The 23,399-nt window shown below is 46.1% G+C and overlaps 1 protein-coding gene and 2 long non-coding RNA genes across 5 annotated transcripts in view; 1 reads left to right on the top strand and 2 right to left on the bottom strand.

Moving 5' to 3' along the window:
• The window catches only part of LOC309855551, a 174,257-nt gene that overhangs the window by 98,174 nt on the left and 52,684 nt on the right, over nucleotides 1–23,399 (bottom strand). The window lies entirely within an intron of this gene.
• Nucleotides 12,905–19,235, bottom strand: LOC309855549. The gene is made up of 3 exons (XR_014306851.1): nucleotides 18,923–19,235; nucleotides 14,327–14,570; nucleotides 12,905–12,988 (listed from the first exon to the last, which is right to left on the bottom strand). It is a non-coding gene; the product is annotated as an uncharacterized lncRNA (long non-coding RNA).
• Nucleotides 19,085–23,399, top strand: part of LOC309855547 (conserved oligomeric Golgi complex subunit 2-like) — a 37,645-nt gene continuing 33,330 nt past the window's right edge. The window contains exon 1 of one of the 3 annotated variants that reach the window (XM_082715927.1): nucleotides 19,085–19,305. In XM_082715927.1, coding sequence (XP_082572053.1) covers nucleotides 19,234–19,305 — 72 coding nt within the window. In that variant the 5' untranslated portion in view covers nucleotides 19,085–19,233. The remainder of the gene's footprint in view (nucleotides 19,306–23,399) is intronic. The other 2 variants (XM_082715928.1, XM_082715929.1) reach the window with 2 other exon arrangements.

Below are 23,399 nucleotides of genomic sequence, written 5' to 3'. Positions count from 1 at the left end.
CAAGACATCAAAACCCCACTTCTGATGGTCAGTGGTATTGTTTGTCATGTTTGTTGTAATTTGCAACAGCCAGCATCCTTTGGACACTCTTCCTACCTCTGAGGAATTTTCCCATGTTGACTTTCTACCCCAAGAGAAGCCAGAAATTACTTTGCAAATGATACAAGGTCTGCCCATCAGATGCACCCACATGAGGCTCTGATGGGAGAAAGAGAAGCAAGCACCAAGTAGGTAGGATCTGTTTCTAAGGATGTATGCAAAAGACTGGAGTTCTCGGAGCAGCCATGCCCACGGTTCCATCCAGGGGTCAACTGTTGGGGTATCACTGCACTATCTCCCCTGGGCAGTCCTGCGGTGGTAGAGCCCCAGAACCTGGCATTGGCCCTCTGGGCATTCTTCAAGGCCCTTGATAATGTTCAATAAAGTTCTTTTCTGTTCAAACTAATTACATCATTGACTGATATACATTTTGCTTTTCAGAAGTAAAGAATAGGGGAAGAACTCATAAGTGCCTTGAAAACTGTAAAAGACTGTACCGATCTATGGTAGCAACTACAGTGCTTGGCTTTTAAAGGCAAGAAGCAGCAACCTAAGCTTGCAAATAAATAGACCACTCACAAGCTTGTTGAATGTTTGGAATTCTACAAAGTAAAACATGGGTCATGGGATTAATGTTGTAGACGTCCCTTCATAGCCAGATGGATGATGAGTTGGGTTTTCAGAAGTTTCCTAAGCTACTCTTAGTATAGGAACTAACTGAGGCTATTTCTGTCCCCATGCTCCGACACTGGACACTTGTCCTTTGGGGGGCAGATAGCAGGAAACACCAAGTTGGTGGAACAATACAGGTTTTCAGTCCGGGCCTGGCTTAGGTCCCAGCCAAGAGACAGCATGGCCCACCAGGGACATCACCCACACTCCTTCCTTTGTTAAGCTGAATAATCTTCCATTGTAATTTATTTATTTATTGCATCGCAATTTTATTTATTTATTTATTTATTGCATTTCATTTATTGATATAATAATATAACATTATGATAATATTTCATATATTATATGTAGTATATCATATCATTGGCTCTCACCCGTCTCTTCCCATAAGGGCACTAATCCCATTGTTAGGGCCCCACCACCATGACCTAATAATCTCCTAAAGGCCTTATCTGTAAATGTCATTACACTTGGATTAGGGTTCCAACATATGACTTTTTTTTTTAAGATTTTATTTATTTATTTGACAGACAGAGATGACAAGTAGGGAGAGAGGCAGGCAGAGAGAGGGAGGGAAGCAGGCTCCCTGCTGAGCAAAAAGCCAGACACAGGGCTTGATCCCAGGACCCTGGGATCATACCTGAGCCAAAGGAAGAGGCTTATCCCACTGAGCCACCCAGGCGTCCCTCCAACATATGACTTTTGAGAGGGGACACAAACATTCGGACTATAGAGGAGCTATATTTTTTAAAATTGCTTTTTAAGAAACAGGAATAATTAACCAAAAACCATTAATGTAAAAAAATGATAAAAGTACATTGTATTACTGTAGATTTATTTTGTAACTGCTAATATTCACTTAATATAATCAATCACCTGGGATGATTAAAAAATGTGGACTCAACAGCCCTGCCTGACAATTTGAGTTGGCATCTAAACTGTATCTGTGTTTTATTTTGTGTGTACGTGTATTTTTTGTCTTGAGAAAAATCTGATTACAGAGATAAGTAACTGTAGATAAAGGCTGGCTCGTGACAATTTGCCTTAAAATCACAGAGCACCCCTTAATTTAACCCAAAGTCTTGAAGAAAAGATGAAAAAAGTCTTGGCTTCAAAGTTGAATCCCTAAGAAGGTCAAATACCTGTTCAGATTCCTAAACAGAAACATGCACATTTTATTATGGCAGCAGAAATTTACACAGTTATGGGTTAGTCTCTCACTTGCTATTGTATAACACTATCCAGTTCCAGAGGAAATTCCAGGGAGGAACATGAATTTAGCTATGCCCATTGGGGCAAAATAGTGCACATTCAGCATCTTCACCTGACGTTTTAAGGGTTACCAGAAGGAGACACTTTGGGCTAAAAACCAACCTGTGCTTTGCTCCCCAAGCAGTCTCCACAGCACACAGCTGCAACCGTGCAAAGGAAGGTGCTTCTTTTCCTAATCCACACCCAGACATCATACAAAGATAATAAGACACCATACATTCAGCAGTTGGAGGGGTTCTTGTGTAATCAGGCATATTGTTTTGATTTTCTATGTACGGATATTTACAAGCCTGAATTTCTTAAAAGAGCAGTCAGAGTTTAAATTTTCCTGGTTAATTGTGTATTTGGAAGGTCGAAGATAGGCACAATAATGCAGAGAAAAAAACGTATTCAATAATCAGTATGAGGATGAATGAACAATGGCTCTATAAGTGAATGTGATGGTGGAAATTCAGGATATATAGCACACCTCGAGTTTTGTTGTCATCATTTTAATAAAAAAATATGAATAAAAATATTTTTAAGACACGTGAGTAAAGACTAGAAGTGCAGTCTTACAGGCTACCCACATCAAATGAGGTCACACATCCATTACATCGAAATTAAAATGGCTTCAAGTTCTCACCCTCTTCCCTCAAAGGAATCTGAAGGTTGAACATTGCTATGCTGTCACTTGGGATGCTATTGTTGGTGCTGTCACCTTGCAAGGACAATAATATGCACTGGTTATTATGGGATCAGAAGGAAGAGTCACAGAAACCTGATTTAGGGGAAGAGGGTGAAAAAAATATCAGGGAAGAATAATTGAACTCTGCATTAGAAACTATTGATACACTTTACGTTAACTAATTGAATTTAAATAAAAGAAATTTAAAAAGAAAAAAAATCAGGGAAGATGAGTAACCGTCCTTTATTTTCCATATTTTGATACTTTGACCATCATGAGTGCTTGCTGAAGCTGGAAGGACTGCCCCTCCAGGGTTGGTCAGCTCCTAGAGAGAGTTACCCCTCAGCTGGGATTGAGGTTTTTAAATGCAAAGCAATGAATCTAGAGTCTGAATTCCTGATCACCTTCTCTGTGGAACTGTTACTCAGAGTCTGAATCACCCCAGGGCCAAGTACCAGACAACCAGGGACAGCCGTTATACCCCAGCTCCTGCTGAAAGTGTCCAAATCAGCCAGTCCCAACCTACCATCCCTACTTCCCCCATTCCTTCCTACAGAAACCACAATAAAGGCTCTTATCCTCAGTCCCATCCTGACAGATCCTGGTGCTCCTCTTTGTCCTCCCCCACCCCTCCCTGGTGGCTGTGCCAACCCCCTCCTTCTGGGATCTGTGAGTAACCAATTGTCTTTTCAACGGCACTGATCTCCTGGTCTGTTGGCCTTACTATCCCTAAATGACAATAAAACCCCTATGTCCAAACAAAGACTTCCTGGAGGAGGTGATGTATGAGGTGTACGATGTGTGAAGAATGTCTGGAAGTATTATCTTTGTATAACAAGCCAGAAAATAGGGTTTTAGGCACAGAGAGCAGCAGGTGTGGCCAGATGCAGGTAAGAGAAAGCCAAAGCCACCCACAAATTCACAGGGGCTCACTGTGGTTCAAGCACAGAACCTGCGGAAGGAGCAGGGAAAAGTGGAATCGAGGAGATCATGTAAATGGTGGAAACTGTGGGCTATGTGTTGTGCCTGACCGCTGTACTTTCTCATCTTCCTCTTTCTGGGTACACGACGCCATTCACTCTGGATAATTTTCCCTGTGCTTCACAGTATGATGGTTCCTCAAAGAGAAAAATAGAGTTACCCTAGGACCCAGCAATCCCACTACTGGGTATTTACCTAAAGATACAAATGTAGTGATCCAAAGGAGCATGTGAACCTGAATGTTTACAGCAGCAATGTCCACAATAGCCAAACTATGGAAAGAACCTAGATGTTCATCAACAGAGGAATGGATAAAGAAGATGTAATAAACACACACACACACACACACACACACACACACACAGGAATACTATGCAGCCATCAAAAATGAAATCTTGCCATTTGCAATGTCTTGGATGGAACTAGAGGGTATTATGCTAAGTGAAGTAAGTCAATCAGAGAAAGGCAATTATCATATGATCTCTCAGATATGAGGAATTTGAAAGGCAGGGTAGGGGGTCATGGGAGGTAGGGAGGGAAAAAATGAAACAAGATGGGATGGGGAGAGAGACAAACCATAACAGACTTAATCTCACAAAACAAACTGAGGTTTGCGGGGATGGAGGGGGTATGGAGAGGGTGGCTGGGTTATGAACATTGGGGAGGGTATGTGATATGGTGAGTTCTGTGAAATGTGTAACACAGATGAATCACAGACCTGCACCATTGAGGCAAATAATACATTATATATTAATTTAAAAAATTTCACCTGTGCTTTATGCAGTCTGGGGGAGGATGGGCACACATATAAACCCATATAGTGATTGGTCCACCTGACACCAATAGGACCAATCAGAGTCTCCCTGGGATTGATATGTAAATGACAGGAAGACAAGGTTCTCTCTTTAGGCGAGTGACTGGCCTTGCTGGATGGGATTCAGGAGCTGGCAATGGCCATCTTCCTGAACACTTGAAGAGTCTGACCAGAGAAGAAAGCAGCCATATGGAGACGAGTAAACATGAGACATGGACAAAGAGAAAAGTGTTTTGCCGGTTTCCTGTCCCTAGTTCTTGATTCTGAAATTTTAGTTCTGCAGCTCTTCTTTTGATTTTTTAAAAAGATTTTTTCTTTATTTATCTGACAGAGATCACAAGTAGGCAGAGAGGCAGGCAGAGAGAGAGGAGGAAGCAGGCTCCCTGCAGCGCAGATAGCCCGATGTGGGGCTCGATCCCAGGACCCTGGGATCATGACCTGAGCCGAAGGCAGAGGCTTAACCCACTGAGCCACCCAGGTGCCCCGTCTTCTTTTGGATTTGTATGAACTTCTGTGGTATCCACCCCTACAGGAACCTGGACATTCCTTTGTTTTTTGTTTGTTTGCTTGATTTTCCCTTTTGGTTCCTCCAGTTTTCTTTGGATTGCTGCCACTTGCAATCAAAAGGTCTTGTAAAAATACCACACCAAGGAAATTCACACGTCCTTAGGAGCTATTGAGTAAGTTCCTGTAGGGGAAGGACACAATGAGATGCACATTTTAGAGTGATCATCTTAGAATAAGTTTAGAGGATGAATTGGTGTGAGGAGGGGAGGGAAAGGGGCATATTCCTGAAGATGAGATGACAGGTTGGAAGGCCGTTATGGTCATTCTGGCAAAGTATGGTGAGTGCCTGAAACAGAAGAGAAAAGGGGGCCGAGGAAAGATTAAACTTACACAAGGTGAGAAGACTAATGAGACTTTATGAAATCTGAGTTTGTGAAATCGGATATTGCTAGGCTTTTAGCACACTTACTTTGGGATCTAATCTTCAAAAATATTTAAATATCTCTGGTGGTGACAACACCATCGTCTTTCCAGTGATTAAGAACTCTGAAATCTTAATCTGGCCTGGGCTGTAGAATGTCAGCTGTGGCTTGAGCACAACGAAAAGCCGTTGAAGGGTTTTACACTGGTGGGTGGAGGGTGGTCATGGGATTCCTTTTGCATTTTTAAAATGTCATTTTTGGCTGCTGTGTAAAGAATGGATAGAGAAAAGGCAAAAATAGAAACAAATCATTCTCCAATATTTACGGAACATCCACTATGTGTCAGGTACTGTTCTAAACCCTAAAGACAGAATAGTTAACAAGAGACAAAATAAATTTGATGTCCTCTTGGAGTTTTCATTTTAGTTGTTGAGTGAGAAATGAAGCAAATAAATATACATACATATCAGGAGTTAATGTGGGGTAGGAAGGAAACTAAGCTGAGTGAGTGGACATGGGGTGTGGGGGTTTAGGGGAGCAGGTTGGTATTTTCTATGGGACTGTGTCAGGGAAGTCTCCCTCATTTGAGGAAAGACCTGGAGGAAATTAAGGAACGAGCAGTTGTGCTGTTTGGAGAAGAGCATCCCACACAAAGCAAACAGTAAGCCCAAGGTGGGAGCACATCTGGTGTGTTAAAAGAATGACACGGCGACCAATAATGCTGGGCAAAAAATGAGCAAGACGGCAAGTGGTAGGAGGTAGGTAAAGGAAGGTAGTGGGGTCAGATCACATAAAGTCTTGAAGGCCATTGTAAAGATTTGCCTTTAACTTTGTGCCAGATGAGAAGAGCTTGGATGGTTTTGAAGAGGGGAAAGACCCCTCTTCCCTTGCTAAAGGCTTGTTTAAGTAACCTGATGTCCCCAAAGCACCCTCTATCCCCTTGCTGAAGGCTTGATTGTTCCCATAGCCGGATGGCAACACATACCAGGATGTCTATTGTCTGTGATCACCCGGTCTGTCAAAAGAAAAGACAAATGAGGAATAGAGTGTACCTGGGACTTTCCAGAGTGCTGAGCCAAGGCCCACCAGAACAAACCGTTGTGTCCTTGCCTTAAACCCAGTGCCTGACAATGCTTGATTTAAGTTAACCAATCAGATCCCTGTAACCAAGCATCTGCTTCTGTAAGCTCGCTTCCCGCCACCCCAACCTTGCCCTATATAATCTGCTCCCCAACTTAGCCCGGCGCGCTCAGCCCACAAAGGCTGATGCGTCCGCAGGCGCCTGTGTAACCAATAAACCTCTTGCAACTTGCATCCATTGGAGGCTTGGTGTCTGCTTCTTGGGTGCAGATCGCGGGTCTTTCAGAGGCTTGACTTGATTTAGATTAGAAAAGGATCAGGGCGCCTGGGTGGCTCAGTGGGTTAAGCCTCTGCCTTCAGCTCAGGTCATGGTCTCGGGGTCCTGGCATCGAGCCCCACATTGGGCTCTCTGATCATCAGGGAGCCCTGATTCTCCCTTTCCCACTGCCTGCCTCTCTGCCTACATGGGTCTCTCTCTCGCTCTGTCAAATAAATAAATAAAATCTTGAAGAGAAAAGAAAAGAATCACTCAGGCTGCTGTGTGCAGAACGGACTTGCGGGGTTGTGGATTGGGGATGCTACTTGCATTAATGTAGACTGAGATTTCTATACTGCTGGCATTTGGGGCCACATTAATTTTTGCTATGGGGAGCTGTCCTGTGCACTGACCACTAGATCGCAGGAGCGCCCTTTCCCACTCCCACGTTGTGACAACGAAAAGTGTGTCCAGACCCTGTCAAAATCCCCTGGGGGGGGGGAGCAGGTGCACAAAACTCTCCTGGTTGAGGACCACTGATCTGGGTGAGAGGGGGTATTGGCCCAGACCAGAGCAGTAGATGCAGGGGTGGGGAGAAGGGGGGAGATTCTGGGTGTATATTGAAGACAAAACACGCAGGATTTGTAAATATATTAAGTGTGGAGTGTGCGGAAAAGACAAGAGTTGGGATGATTTTACAATTTTGGGGGCCCGAGGCCCTGGAACATTGACGTTCCCACTTGCTAAGATGGGAAAGACGACGGGAGAAGCAAGTTTGATAGGCAACAGGTGTTTGGTTCTGGAGATGGTGGCTGAATCCACATGGGGATGCCCAACCAGCAGCTGAACACATGAGTCTGGCATTCATGGGTGAGGTCCAGGCTGGAGGCACAAATATGAGCACCGTTAGGACATAGGGTTCAAGCTCTGAGAAGAAGTGGGCTTACCTACGCAGTGAGTATGGACAGAGGTGTGTTTGGCAACATGATAAGGCAGCTTCATGATATCTGTCCCCTGGTATTTGTCCTGTGAGTATGGATGGGAGTGTGTATGGGACTTAGGACTTGCTTTTAACCAGTAGAAGATGTCACTATTATGATCTCATTATATTAAATCAGACTGTTTTACTGATTGGAGTGAGAGGCTGTCCTGGACTTGAAGAAGCAAAGAGCCAAGTTCGGAATCACCTGTGGAGAGAGTTATATGGCAGGAAACCACAAGCAGCCTCTGGGGGCTGAGGATGGTTTCCATTTAACAGCCTGGAGAATCTCCCTGGCCCGCCCCAGCATGGGCTGCCCCCCAAATCACACAGCTACAAGGAAATGAGTTCTGCCAACAACCCGAGTGAGTTTGGAAGCAGAGCCTTCCCTAGTGGAACCTGCACGTGAGAACACAGCTTGGTGGGCGCCTTCTCTCCTCCTTTGAGTGAGACCCAGAGCCAAGGACCCTGGTTAAGCTGTGTCTGGCCTCCTGACAGCTAGAGATGGTAGGATAGTAAACTGAGCTGTTTAAAGTTACTAAACTTGTTATTATTTGTTATGAAGTAACTATTAAAAACAAAACAAGAGGCCCAAAATGGAGTTGCTTATGCTAAGCCCCATGTCCCCCAAACCAGACTTAATTATGATTTCAGCTGTCCCAGAAATGGAATCTGAGCCCACGCAAGCAGACACCACCTGATCCCCACTCCCTCGGACCCCTGCCATCCCCAGAAGCCAAGTCACCTGGCCATAACCAACCTGCCTTGTTTGCCTGACGTGACTTCCTTGCTCCTCCTCTCTTCTGCCTATAAAAGTCTTTCATTTTGTACTGCTCCTCCGAGCTCCTTTCAGTCTGCAAGCAGGATGCTGCCCATTTCGTGAATTATTGAATAAAGGCAATAGGTTCTTTAAAATGTACTCAGCTGATTTTTTTTTTTAACACAACAGAAAACTCAAGCAGAAGGTCCGAGTCCCAGAGCACAGGACTGATGTCTAAAGGTCAGGAAGCTCAAAAAAACCCAGCCAGGAAAGGAGCCATCATCACTGACCAGTGTGGAAGAGGAAGGGAGAGCCAACATCATGATGAAAAAGAATATTTCCAGAGAAGTGGAGGGACTTCTATGTCTATAGTACTGACAGGTTGAGTCATTTGGATCTGAGGGTTAACCATTGGGTTTGGCAACTTGGTGGTGATTAGCGATCTTGTAAAATATCTGTGTAGGTGTAGTCGTGGGACCAATGACTGTTAACAGTGTCTGAAGTGCAAAAAAAATTTCAGGGTTTGGATTCAAATGGGAGCAGTGGATATAAAGAGCAGTGAGCAAGTCTGACTTCTGTTTTGGAGGTCAAATCAGTTGGTTTTGCTGATGGATTAGATACGAGAAAAGGGAAAGGGGGAATTTATCCCAGGGGTTGAGGCTTTAGCCAGTAGGAGGTGGGGATGCTGTTTACTAAGATGGGGAGACTGGGACAGGAGCAGGTTGAGGAGGGAGCAGGATAGAAATCATGTTGAAAATAAGACTCTTGTTACATATTCATGGAGAAATATGCTGCAGGCAGCTGGCCATGTGATTCTCAGCTCCAAGGGCGGGTTAGAATTAAAGACGTTAACTTCAGAGCCTTCAGATTCTACAAAGAACTTAAATCAATGATGCTGAATGGAATCGGCTAAAGCAGTGGTTTTTAAACTGGGGCTGGGAGGCAAGGAGTTTTGCTCCCAGGGCCGATTGAACAATATCTGGCGACATTTTTGGTGGTCACCACTTGGGGGGGGTGCTGCTGGCATCTAGTAGCTAGAGACCAGAGATGCTGCTAACTGTCCTGCAGGGCACAGGACAGCCCCACAGCAGAGAATCACCCACCAGGTATCAATAGTGCTAAGTTGCGAAAGCCTGATCGAGGGAGAGAGAGAGAGTGAACACATAGCTACAGAAGACACAGAATCAAGCTCTTCAAAGGGGTGGAGATGAAATAGAGAAGCAAATTGAGAATACAGGTCCAGGATGGTAGGAAGAGAAACCATGTGATTAAGAGGGTACTAAGGAAGCGGGAACCTAGAGACACCAAGTACATCCACGTTTGGTAGTGATAGGCGTGTATGGTGCATGGACCGCCTATGAGAATTCACACACCTTGCACATTTTTTTTTTTTTTACAGAGAGAGATCACAAGTACGTAGAGAGGCAGGCAGAGAGAGAGAGGAGGAATCAGGCTCCCTGCTGAGCAGAGAGCCTGATGCGGGACTGGATCCAAGGACCCTGAGATCATGACCTGAGCCGAAGGCAGCGGCTTAACCCACTGAGCCACCCAGGCGCCCCACCTTGCACATTTTTAAGTGGACATCTGAAACTTTTTAATCATAAACTTTTCATCACACTATATGTATATTTTATTAACTAGGTGTTGAAAATATTAAACATTTAAAAAATGAGATAGAGGGCACCTGGGTGGCTCAGTCACTAAGCAGCTGCCTTTGGCTCAGGTCATGATCCCAGGGGCAAAGTCCCACATTCCTGATCAGCAGGAAGCCTTCTTCTCCCTCCCCTGATCTCCCTACTTGTGTTCTGTGTGTGTGTGTGTGTGTGTGTGTGTGTGTGTGTGTCTACCAAATAAATAAATAAATCTTGAAAAAGAAAATGAGATAGGAAAGGATCAACTTCATTGGAATAACATTTGCCTGCTACAAGTTGATTTTTTTTTAAAGCAGAACAGTCTCATTTTCTGTTATTTTATTTCCCAAACCACACTGGAATGGAATGAAACCATTAAAATCCTTACTTGTGCTTTTTCCTATTATGTCCCTAAAAATATGTTGTTTAATTTAAATATGAAGGAATGAGTGTCACTAACCAAAACTGATTGTTATTCTGATGTCAGAGCACTTCCAACATCTGCCCAAATCCCCTTTCCGATGTTAACCTTTACCCTAATAAGGAGAGGAAGCCCTAAAGGCAGAGCCCCAGGACTGCCCACAGAAGGGCATTATTTGAAACAAAACTGGTATTTCAACTTTGGTATCAGCCCAAGTCCTACACTCTAATAAGATCTGAGAGGAGTGTCTTGATCTTCCATGAAGGAGAGGAGTATCCTGATATCAGACCCAAGAATGGGCATATCACCTATCCTACAGAGCATACATGGAGTTTGGATCTGGAAATGGACTCCCTTAAAATGATCTGCACATAAGGATTCTTTATAGAGATTTTTCAACTACCCTTGGGGACATGGTACCCTACACCCACAGGTGTAGACAAATATTTTACAAGCTATGCTGGGAATGAGGTGGGGAGAGAAATATGGAGGTTGTTATAGGAAGATAGAAGGTTAAAGGAAGTCTTTGTTTTGGGTTTTTTCCTTTTGTTTTTAAGAAAAAGGTCATTTGTCTTCTGACTGGAAGGATCCATTGGAATGAGAACTTGATATTGACCCTGGGAGTGAAGTCCTGGAGAGGGCTGGAGGGAACAAATCCCAGGCATAAGGAAGAACAAACCCCAGCTGGGGATGTCTGCTCTTCTCAATAAACCTGCTCTGTCTTCAACTCTTTCTGTGTTTCTTGTACATTTCTCCAATTACCATGTAAATTCCATGATGCCAGGGACTTTTCTGTGTCGTTCGCCACAGATTTACAAACACTCAGGGCAGTGTGTAGCACACAGTAGGTACTGACTAAATATTTGTTGAGTAAATGTCTAAAAACAAATTAAAAATGGATACAAATGTAGGTATAGATTTGATTGGGTGGTGGTAAGATAAGGGAATTCCTGCACAAGGGGCTTTTATTTTCTTGAAGTGTGACACTAGTGATGAAGTTTTGGAACACAGGTGAGGTTTGGTGGGGTGAGGTCCAGAGCTGATGACCAAGAAAGGATTCTTGAGATGTCTTAGGTGCAAATGATGATTTTATTAAAACACAGGGACAGGACCCAGGGGCAGAAAGAGCTGCTCAGAGAGAGGCATGGTTGACTGGGATCTGAGGAAGGTGAGGACAAAGTGGGTGTCCAGAAGGACTGTCATATGCTAAAGAAGAATTTCAGGATGAGGGAGACCTGGTTATTGTCAAGTCAAGGTTGTTTTTGCCTCTAATGAGGGAAAGCATGAAGACAGTCGGGAGTTTCCTGGAGATATGTTACATTCCTCCTATCACACATCCTTGTCAGTGGGCTTTGGGCTTAGAAGAAATTCGGTTTTATTACACTTCCCTCCCCCTTAGCCTCCCTCAATTTTATGGAGGGGAGGGTGATGTTAGGGCTTCCGGAAACTGAGGTATGTGTCTCTGGAAGTCAGGCTATTGATGAGAAAGCTTCTTCCTTCCTTGTAAGTCGCTAGGACATTTGTAGATGGAGGGAGACTCCTGTCCTGCAGGACTGGGATCTCTATCAGTTAAGCATCGTTTTTCCTTTAGGGCAGCTGGGAGTGCATGAGGAATGTCACACATATGGCATGGGGAGAGGGTGTAGGGCGCCAGTTTCTGCTTTGTCCTCAGTTTGCCTTCTGCTCCCTCATCCCTAGGACAGGAGCTGGGAGTGAGGTGACATAGTTCAGAAGAGGTGGGGGTAGGGATTGTTGAGGCAAGTCTTGAAGGTGTGAAACGGTCATCCATTAGAGGGAAAGCAAACTCACCAGAGAGACAAGGGAGTTTGAAGCCAGAGTTGAGTATCCACTGGAGAATTGTGGTCATGAAAGAACCGCGGATCCCCTTACCCAAGAATCCAACACTGCCACTGGATGCAAACAGCAAGAGGTTTATTGTCACGCAGGTACCGGCGGGTGGTCGGCAGCTTCAGCTAACCGAGCACCCCGACCAGAGTGAAGCAGGGTCTTTTTATAGGAAGGTACAAACAAGTTTTGGGTGGGGCGCAACTGGTTGGTGGACAGTTTAAACTTTTGAAAAAGGCATACTTGGAGTTTGCGGATTGGCTTCAGAGACCCGCGCGCGCGAAGAGAGCAGCGGGGAGGGGGGCACAAGCTGATTGGTTATGAGGGCCCACGCGCGCGAAAGGAGAGGTGGGGAAGGGGAACAAGAAGGGGGAAGGGAGGAATGCCATCATGGCGTCTCTATTATTTCTATAAGCCACGCGGCTAGAGAAGGCAAAAGAGCAATTAATCACACAATTGATAACCTAATTTCATACCTAAAAGCCAGCGGTTTACAGAAAAGCAAACAAGCGGTTAGTTATCCTATCTATCTACTAGGGGAGGGGTCTTTCAGTCAAGTGTTTTAAAGTACAGCAGGTTGGCTCAGCTGTATGATTCCTTCCTGGTTTCTGGTGCATGCCGCTGGCATTGGTAGAATCATTTCTAAAGAAACAAAACAAAAGAGGATAAGCCGTTCTTTCAGAAACGATGATGAACCAAGTTTTGAACATGCTGGGTTTTGAGGCACAGGTAGGACATCAGTGAAATAGCATGAGTAGGTAGTCAGTTACACAGGCCTGGTGGGTAGGAAAGAAACAGATGGTTGTGTATCAGTGGGAGAGATGTTGGCTAGGGAATGGGAGCTGAAACCAAGGGCACAGTTGATATCACTACAAGAGAGGGTAGCTTGGAAGAGAAAGGTTAACTAAACCCCCAGGGAAACCCTGATGGGAAAGTCACATGCATTTCTCAGGCATGCCAATGTTGACACAGATTATTGTAACTCCTGGGGGCCAGAAGCCATGTCTTTGAGATTCATTCATTCTCTGCCTCTGGCATAGCCTGGGCCACATTGAAGGTAATTTTAAAATTCATTCCGATTTGATTTCATTGCACTTTTCATTTACCAGAATCTTGTCATGGTTTGTTAGTGTATCATTTTCTCAAAAAGATTAAATAAGGACCATTTTCCAAATATGAGATGAACACCTGAAGGGATTTTGTTTAATTCATTCATTAGCTCGAGAACCACTAAGAGGTTACCACCACTTCAAGCAAGAATCTCAAGGCAGACACATATACAATCAGTAATACTTAAACAAATTTGCTTTGATAGATGTAAATAGATATGCAAATAGAATGCAAATGGATGCAAAACTGCTTTCTACCAAAGGAAAGGGGGTCAACTGTACTTCCAGTGGACAAAATTCATTTACATATAGCTAGACAGGATCATCTGCATCCACATCAATTATGTACAATCCATAGAGTTACAAAATAGCTCAAAGACAAGAAAGGCACAGAATATCCCATAGAATTGGTCAGCCCAGAAGGGTACATGAGACAACACCTGTTTTCCCTTGGAAGACACTATAATCTTTTAGGTTCATTTCAATGTCTTTCGTGATTTTGCCTATGCTTTAAAAGAAAAAAAAGGTACCCTTATCATTCTTATTAGTTTGAAAAAAACTAATAAAATACTAGTCTGTTATAAAATTCACATGGAAGAATGTTCTGGCACTATCACACCCAATTTGGGGTACTAACTGATTAGGAAGATGAGGAAGAATTTGGGAGCCCCTAGGATGAGTCTGTTTCCGGTTGGAATGGGAAACATTTAAGAATCAAACTAAATGATCTCAAATCCACTCTGGAATGAAACAGGTTATAAGGAAAATACAGAAGATGTTGAAATGGACCTGTTGGCTCATTGTGAGCTTTCGTGGTCGAATGGAGACCTCTACTATGATGCTTGTCCTCCATGTCCCACCCGTCCCATACCTGCTATCCTGGCACCAAAGGGCCACCAGACTTTAGGCTCAGTCTGCAGTTCCAAATGGAAACCCTCTGTTCCCACAGTAGTGGACAGGATGACTCTGGTTGCTAGTGGAAGCATCAGCTGCTTTAGTCCAACAGTTCAAGAGAGGGTCAGAAGAGCATAAGGACGATATTGGAAAAAAATGCTCGGACGAATTTCCAGAACACAATATTTCTCTTTGCAATTTTTGAGTGTTCTGTAGCCAACCTGCCAAAAAAATGTGAAAACTATAAATATAGAGGAGTGGGAAGGAGAAATGAGGACCTGTCACAGTGCCAGCGAAAATAGGGAACTGAGAATCTTCCAGAGATTCAGAGTCAAAAGGGGTTAATATTTACTTAGAAAAGAAGTCATGGGCACAAGCTCTAGGATGAAATGAAGGCAAGAGAGGCAAGTTAGGGAATCGAGAGAGAGAGAGACTTGAAGATAAAAAAAAGTCAACTTAAAGTCTCATTCCTCATTAAGGAAAGTACAGATCAGAGAAGAGGGGAGAGACTGGGATATAGTTGATCGCCAATTGTGTCTGGCTCTGATTAGAAGCTTTGTATCCACTTTTTCATTTCATCTTGCAGCCTGTTTCCTGGATTCCAGCTTCTATTTCCTATGAAATAGGTACCATCACCAAAGACGAGAGTCAAACATTTAACAGTGAAAGACCCTAGAGGACCCGCACCCAAGGACTCACTCACAGACCACTGGATGCAATAAGCAAGAGGATTTTATTCGGGCATGCTCGGACTCCCAGGGACACTTGACCACGAAATCCGCGAGGGATGGGTCAGTGTCTGAGAGCCCCGATCTGTTTCGGGAGTCCCTTAATATAGAATTTTACAATCCATTACATCAGAGCCCTCACTTTTCTAGCCAGTAATTTCAAAGCATTACAGTAAGGCCTACACATAGGTAGCCAATCCTTTAAAACCAACCATACATTCTGGCCAGTCACCGTTCAGGTAGTGTACAGTAGAGGGTACGTGTTGAATTGCACGTTTCTAACCTTTATCTGTATACGTGCTGAACCGCATGTCTCCAGCTAGCGTACGTGCTGAACCATACGTCTCCGGCCTTGGTACGGGTTGCGTCTCCGGCCTTGGTACGGGAGGCAACCCTTATCAATTTTACTTAGTAGTAGGGGAAATTCTTAACAGGGGAAGGGTATAACTTTATTTGATTACACAGAGAACGAGGGTTTAAGCAATTTTTCATTTCTTAGCAAAGCATTAGAAGCATTATTATACAGAAGCCAGAAACAGCTGGGTTAAACATAAATTTTTGCTATTCGTTATCCTGTTATGCTGCTTGCTGACTCCCTTATCTATGGTCAGCTGGCCACAGTTTCTTAGTTAGCATAAGCTGGTTATAAAAAGAATGTTAAAACTTATAGGCTATACTATAGTTCTGACCTGGGGTCCTTCAACAGTAGTCAAATCTTTAACAGCGCGGACAACTAACTAACCAAAACCTGGCCCAGGGACCCCTGCAGAGTCAAGTGTTACACGCCCAGTGCCTGGATCACGAGGCCATGGTAGGGATCTTGGGAAGGGTTCAGGGTAGGGAGACATACAGCAGGTTCTGGCCAGAGGCTAGTCACCAAACTTTGTGTGGCTGAAGGGGTGTGTACCAGCTGAATGTCAGCTCCCAGATGAAACTGAGGGAAATGTCCTTTGGGAAGGTTTCCGCTGACTCTCTGCCTTTCCTTCGTCTTCCCCAGGGTGTTCCATTAGCATTTGGGGTCTGGGGTCTTGCCTGTTGCTCCTGGCTTTGGTGGGCCACGCCACTGCCACAGCCAGAGCTCCAAGTGGCAGTGCACTGTATGGGGTCTTGACTGTTCCCTCCTGACTCTCGGAAGGAAAACAGGCAGCAGGGATTTTCATTCTTTGTTGGCACCTACTCTCTTCAGCAACCCCAAGATCAGTACCCCAGGCTGCACAAGCTCAGGTTCATGTCTTTACCAAAGGCCAGCAATAATTTCAGAAAGGAATGACAATGAAGGTAAAAAACAGTTTAACTACTCGCTCATCTGGACTTCTAGGGCAGGTGGGGTTCCCAGACAACTTTGTTCCTTCGGTCTGGCACCCTTGCCCCCCCTCTCGGTGCCTTGGTGATGAGTGTGGGCCTTGCTGTTTGCGCTGCCTGAATTTGCCCTTGTTGCTTATTAGCACTGTGGCCCTGAGCTAAAAGTCATGCCTCTCAGAGCCAATCGGAATAGCTTATTAGAACTATTGATTCTGGCATAGTGGGCCTGTGCAGAAATCTCTCTTCTTCATCCCTCCTCCTTCTCAGTCTTCCCCTCCTCCACCTCTTCCTCCTCCTTCTTTGATGTGTAAACCAAGGTATTTGGGGAGCAGGGAATGATGTGATGTTTGGGATTTACTTTAAAATATATTCCAGACCTCCCCCCTCCCCCCAAAACAAAAATACAGGCACTTCAGGGGCAGTAGAAGGAGGGCCTATGAAACAGTTGGGGAAGCAGAGTGATAAGTACTTGGAAGGGCCGGGATCCTTCTGCTCTACACACTTTGGTGTATGCTTGAGAATTTTCATAATAAGAGTAAACAAACAAAGACCAAATAATGAGGCTTTCATTCCCTATATCCAAATGACCACAACAGGGCATAGAATGCACTTTCATAGTTGCTCCCCTGGCAATTTATTCTGATTCTCCAAATAAGATTCTAGCTCTCATCCTACCTGTCATAGTCTCTGGATATTGACTGGGAACATTTTCCTCAACAAGGCCTTGCCAGGTCCACTGCTAGGGAATGTATTGTTTCAGATTCTGTATTCACGTTTTAAAGATTTTTTTAAATTTATTTATCAGAGAGAGAGCGAGCACAGGCAGACAGAATGGCAGGCAGAGGCAGAGGGAGAAACAGGCTCCCTGCTGAGCAAGGAGCCCAATGTGGGACTCGATCCGAGGACACTGGTATCATGACCTGAGCCGAAGGCAGCTGCTTAACCAAGTGAGCCACCCAGGCGTCCCTGTACTCACGTCTTAAAAAAAAGTGACCAGTTTCCCGTTTGCAGTGACTCGAATGCAAGACTCACTGTAAGCTGTTGTCTTGCTGTGTCCCACCCCTTTTTAAGGACTGCTTGTGCTATCTCTGTGAGATCACAGCATTGGGAGGGGCAGCCCAGGCCTGGGCTATTACAGCTAAGCTGCAGCCTGAAGGGCGCACGTGAGATCTGTGGTTTGAGCTGTCAGAGTCTCACGGAGAAAAAAAAAGAGAAATGAATCATCATTTGACCATGACATTCCCACTAAAGGGGAGGACAGTGGGAGAAAGAGCAAGGGAAGAGGAAAGAAAAATCTCAAAATAAATGTGGGGTGGATGGCAGGAGGAGGAGGGGGGTCTCGGAAATTGGGGACAGGTGTGGCGATCGAACCAACGCTAGCCACAAACACACGATTCCGCCCATTCTAGAGTGGACTGGACATAAACATGCTCGCACATCTACTTGTCGGCTGCGTTTTGTCGGCCGGTAGCGAGGTGATTCTTTAAAAGCTCTGAGAACCCAAACTTGTGGCCGCCCCGCAGCTGAGCCGAAGTGGAGCTGGGAGCTGCCCAGACGACCCGAGGCTGCCAGCTGACCACCTTCCTCCCTACAGATTGCTGGAGCTGAAAGACCCGCGGATCCCCTTACCCAAGAATTCAACACTGCCACGGGATGCAAACAGCAAGAGGTTCTTTATTGTAGCACAGGCGCCTGCGGGTGGTCAGCAGCTCCTGCTAGCTGAGCACACCAGGCTGGGGTGGTGCAGGATTTTTATAGACAGGTACATACAAGTCCCGAATGGGACGGGGCCGATTGGCTGACAATTTGAACATTTGAAGAAAGGCATACTTGGTGTTAGCGGATTGGCTTTGGAAGACCCCCGCGCGCGAAGAAAAAGGCGGGAAGGGGAAACAAAGAGGGGAAGTTTGACCTTATTACTCAGCAGAAAGACATCCTGTCTACGTGACTATGCAGCCCCCTGTCTACGTGACCTACGTGACCATGCAGCCCCCTTGCCTGCGTGACCTTGCCTCGGCTATTAGGAGAAGGTATCTTGTTCAAACAGGAGACAAGTGTCATGCCCTAATAGCCAAGCGGTTACAGAAGGCAAAAGAGCAGTTACATTGAATTCAACCCTGGGGGAAGGGTCTTTTCATTGCCAGGGGAGGAGGGGTACTTTTACACAACAAAAGAGCAGTTAATTAGTTAACAACAGGGGGGGGGTGGGTCTTTCAGAGCCAAGCTCGGCGGGGGAGAAGCCACGCTCGTCGCGGGTGGGTGCCGGGGCTAAGGGCGGAAGCTGGGTTCCCACAGAGGCCTCTGTGCCCAGGCGGCTGCAGCAGCGGCGCCCGGGGACAGGAGGCCTGACACCGGGACGCACCCCCCACTCTGGACAACCGGCCGCAGAAGTAAAGGGTCAGCATCCCATCATAGCTATGCTTCCCGTGGGACAATCTCGGGAGAAGGTCCTGGAAGAAGCTCGCAGGCCGATTTTCCGAGGGAAACGGCGAGGTGGGGAGGGAGCGCCCCTGACCCTCCCCTCCCTCCCCTCTCCCACTCACCAGGCCACACCAGCGGAGGGGCTGCCCCGCAGAAACGTGCGCGGGGTTGTAGTGTCGCCCTCCGCCACAGGGGGCAGGATCACCTGCTGGCTCGGCAGCAGCGGTCCGCGCGCCTCTCTTGGCGGAGGCAGGCGAAGGCGGGCCTGCGGCGTTCTCTTTCATTGGCCGCTGCGCGGGCGCTGCCATGTTGGAGGAAGCGGTGCCTTCTGTGCGGTGGAAACACCGTGGCTTCACCCGTAGCGTTGGGGAACGCAGCCTCCTACCTTTTCTTCTCGCTGGAATGTTGGTGCTGAGAGGCGGCGCCCGGCGGGATGGAGAGAAGTAGGATGAACCTGCCCAAGGGGCCGGACACGCTCTGCTTCGACAAGGACGAGTTCATGAAGGTGCGCGCCTGGGCTCTGCTCCCCGGGGCCGCGCCGTGGGTGGCCTGCCCTCCTTGGCCCTCCGGGGCCTCTCCTCGGCTTCTCCTGCGGGCTTCCTGGGCCATCCCCGCCGCGGACGGGTCCTCGGCGGGGACCTCACTGCACTTCGCAGTGAGTCTCTTGGCCTAGGGTGGATTAGGTGCAGCCTGGAGAAAGCACTCCTGTGAAATCGTGCACATTGAATGAAAAGGTCTGAAAGTTCAGGGCAAGCGGTTTTGAGCTAAACGTAAAAGCCCTGGACCCGTAGGACCCGCCTCTGGTACCGTGGGGCACAGTGAGACCTCCGCTCTTCCGGCCTGACAGAAGCCTCCCAGTGCCTTGTGCCTAGAAGCTGAGCGACTGTGCGTTGAACACATCTCTGAATGCACGTACTTACCAGGAATCGGGTCAAAAAGGCACTTAACCTAACGTTTATGCCTGACTTTCGTCTTAAGCTCCCGGAATGAGAAATCTGAAAGACTGTACTGTCCTTACTGGTTCTGGTCCAGCACTACAAAGCATACCAAGCTCCTTTTCTAAAGTTGCCCTACTTCTCTTGGTGAGGTCAGCCTGAAGCTGGCAGCAGATAACTGTAGGACATAAACTTACAGAATAGAAATTTAAACTGAAAAGACTTTACTGACAGGAAAGGTTCATCAGACATAGCCTTGAAAATGTCCCAAGCTTTGAATCAGAGCCAGGAGGAGCTTTATCTGTTTTCTGTATCCCCCTGGGTCTGTACTTAAACTATCAAAACGTGTATGTTTAATTTCTAAGGATTGGGATTTAGTAGCTGGTTTCAGTGTTAAAAAGTTTTGGCTCTGTAGGTACCTAAAATTCTGAAAAGAGTTTGAATTTCTTACTTTTTTATGGCTTCAAGTCATAATATGTTATTTTCTTTTTTGGGTTAACCAGCTAGTTCCTTTTTGATACTTGCATTCAGATCACATCTCCCAAACTCTGGCTTTAAAAGTGCTTATGTCTGGATCCTCTGCGGTGTGGCCATATCATTTTTAATATGTAGGGATGTCTAGACGAATGTATATTGTACTCTTGTTCTTGTGTGGTGATGTTAAGCCACTGTAATAAAAGGTGTAAATTGAATGGAGTGTCTGAAGGAGAGCACAGAGTGAATTCTCTGATCCAGAAACCTTTTTTTAACGAAGGAAACGTGATGAGGAGAGAGGTCATTGGAAGAAGAAAAGCACACACAGAGACTTAAAGAATCTCAAAGCACGGAAGTCTCTTTAGCTTGTCTGTCTTTGGACTTCGTCAGGCTTTCTTTGGGCCTAACACTAGCATTTTCTCATACTTCCTAGCCCCGCCATCTTTCTCACTCGGAGCTGACAGAATGCCTTTGGTCAAAGCAGCTTCAGAAAATCTCAAAATGGCAGTTCTAAAGTAGGACTTAGAGGTAGGGAGAGAGCAAACTGGGAAAGTGGCTAGAATGCCAGCAATTCCATATTCTTTCAAGGCTCTGAAATTTCTGAATATCATGTACAATTTGTAGTGTTAATGAACGTGACCCCTTCATACATAGAAGAAAAATAAATGAAACAGCCGTTCTGTGTAAAGTGGTATTGATCTTCTATGTGGGAGCTGGAGATAAAGGTTATTTGCAATTTGTGTTTTCATCAGAGAGATGTTTTGTTAAGTTACAGTTCCGAGGCAGAAATGAGTGGAGAGCTTGCTGTCAGGGTTGTATTTCTACATAGGTGTCTTGTTTGGCACATTTTGGAATGAGACTGGGATGGTAGAAAGGGAGATGGGGTGGGGCTGCGGGTTGCACCTTGGACACTGCATACATTGAGGGGTCCACGTTGATGCAGTCTTCACGGTAGAGCTGCAGTCAGGTTTACAGCAGGAAGTTGCATGGTCATATCTGTTGAGTTCGAGCTGACTGGTGGCAGGAGACTACTTAAAAAGTCATGTTTAGGGGCGCCTGGGTGGCTCAATGGGTTAAGCCGCTGCCTTCGGCTCAGGTCATGATCTCAGGGTCCTGGGATCCAGTCCTGCATCGGGCTCTCTGCTCAGCAGGGAGCCTGCTTCCCTATCTCTCTCTCCCTGCCTGCCTCTCCATCTACTTGTGATTTCTCTCTGTCAAATAAATAAATAAAATCTTTAAAAAAAAAAAGTCATGTTTATGAGATCTAATGAGAAATAGAAGGGGAAAGGTCTGCAAAAGAGGTAGGTGATCAAAGTGCAGGAATGGCAGATGGGGAAGGGTCACCTGGGGCAGACGCACTGGCAACATCATACTTTGTCGGCTTAGAAATACGAAAATCCTTTGGGTTGACAGCCAACTAATAGATGAGCAGGACATAAGGTATTGGTAGTAGGGGGAGAAAGTGGCATAACAGATAAATTAGACCATTTACATGGGTGTGCTATTGACATCACATGTAGCCTTCCTCTTCCATCTCAACATATGACTTCATCTCCAGTCGTACAGAAAAAAATTAGCAGCCATCCCACGGGACCTCCTCCATCCTGCTGATCATGATCCCATTCTTGTATTTGTCCCCTTCTCCTCCTCGCCTGGAATGGGGAGGGGCTCTCCTTCCTCCTCGGGTTCAGTCTCCACTCTGGCTCGGAGTCCATGCCCTTCCGCCCTTCCAGGAGCATGCGAGGATCCTCTCCCCTGCACTCCTTCCCATCACGCGCTCCTGTTTGATCCTTTCCCACTTGAATGCCCCACCTCTAGGTATTGCCCTGTCAGTGTCGCACATCACAGCCAGTGCTCAGGGGTTGACTTGACTTTCCCACCTTCCACCCTTCAGGCCCTGTCGTTTCACTAAAGAGTTCTTACCAAAACTGTTTCTAAGTCAGCGCACCTGACCTTTCTCTGTCTCCTTACTCGACATCGCAGTAGACCAAATGCTCTGCATTGCTTCCTGTCTTTCTTCTACCTCTCTGATGTGTCTCCTGTGCAAAGTCATGCTCCTGGTAGCCACTGAATGCTAATTATGGGCTCAGCCCCGTGTTCCTTTCTTTCCCTAGATGACCTTTTGTGCAGCTTCATGACCACCTATCAGCAGGTAAGGCAGATTCCTGTCTCTGGCCCACACGCCTCCTGAGCACCAGTTCTGTGTATCGGACTTGCTGACCTTTCTTCTCGGATGTGTCTGTGACCCCTCAGACTCATCAGGTTCAAGACGGAATTCATGAGCACCTCCTCCACTGAAAACCACCTTTCTTATTCTATTGCCTCTTTCAGTAAACACTTCATCCGTTTAGCCTGGAGTCAGGAACCAGAAGTCAACTCCTACTCTGTCAACTTTCCAAAATCTAGTCTGTCACACCAAGTCCTGTGGATTTCGCTTCCTAAACCTCTTGAGTCCATATACATCTTTCCATCTCTTCTCATACCTTTGCAGTGCGCCCTTGCCGTCACACCGTAGAAGCTTCTCACCCAGTCTCCATGCGCCTTCCTTGTCTTTCTGGCCCCTGGTCTACACTGCAGGCAAGCCACTCTTGTCAGAATGCGGATGTGATCTTGTATGTACCAGGTGACTGGTCAGTCCACCAGCTCTTGAAAAACCATTTTCCCACGCACTTGAACATATTTCAAAGAGAATCAGTCCCCCATGGGGTAGTTTTCCTTGGTAGACAGTTTGTTTCTGCACTGAGCCAGTCTGCCTGCTTCGAACTTCTCTGTGTCAGTTCCTCTCTGGAACCTGTGGCTTCGTTGGCACCCCGGGTAGGCACATGAAGACCTTTTCCATGAGAAGTGAAGGCAGGAGCCCTCTGGACGGTGAATGTATGTACCCTCATGTTCCATAGGTAAAAGAACCATGTGTGTGGGTGGGGCGGGGTAAGTCCTTGAGGCTCCTCCCTGTTCTAATTGGGTGAACTGGGAATTTTGAGACAGGAAGCAGGTCCTGTGTGTCCTTGTTTACAGGGAGCATGCATTCTGATGGACAAAACGGAAAAGGGGAAGAATGAGCAGCTGCTCAGATCTGTTTGTACTGTGCTGGCTGATTAGCTTTGACCTGCAGATGTGGGTCCCATCCTCGGCTCTGCTCTCTGCCTGCTTATGTCTGTCTTGGGGCAAATCACTCGCCTCTGGCCTTCTG

This window comes from Mustela nivalis (assembly GCF_964662115.1).
Source record: "Mustela nivalis genome assembly, chromosome: X".
Lineage (NCBI taxonomy): Eukaryota > Metazoa > Chordata > Mammalia > Carnivora > Mustelidae > Mustela > Mustela nivalis.
The sequence above is the reverse complement of the archived record's forward strand: the minus strand, read 5'-3'. Positions and strand labels throughout refer to the sequence as shown.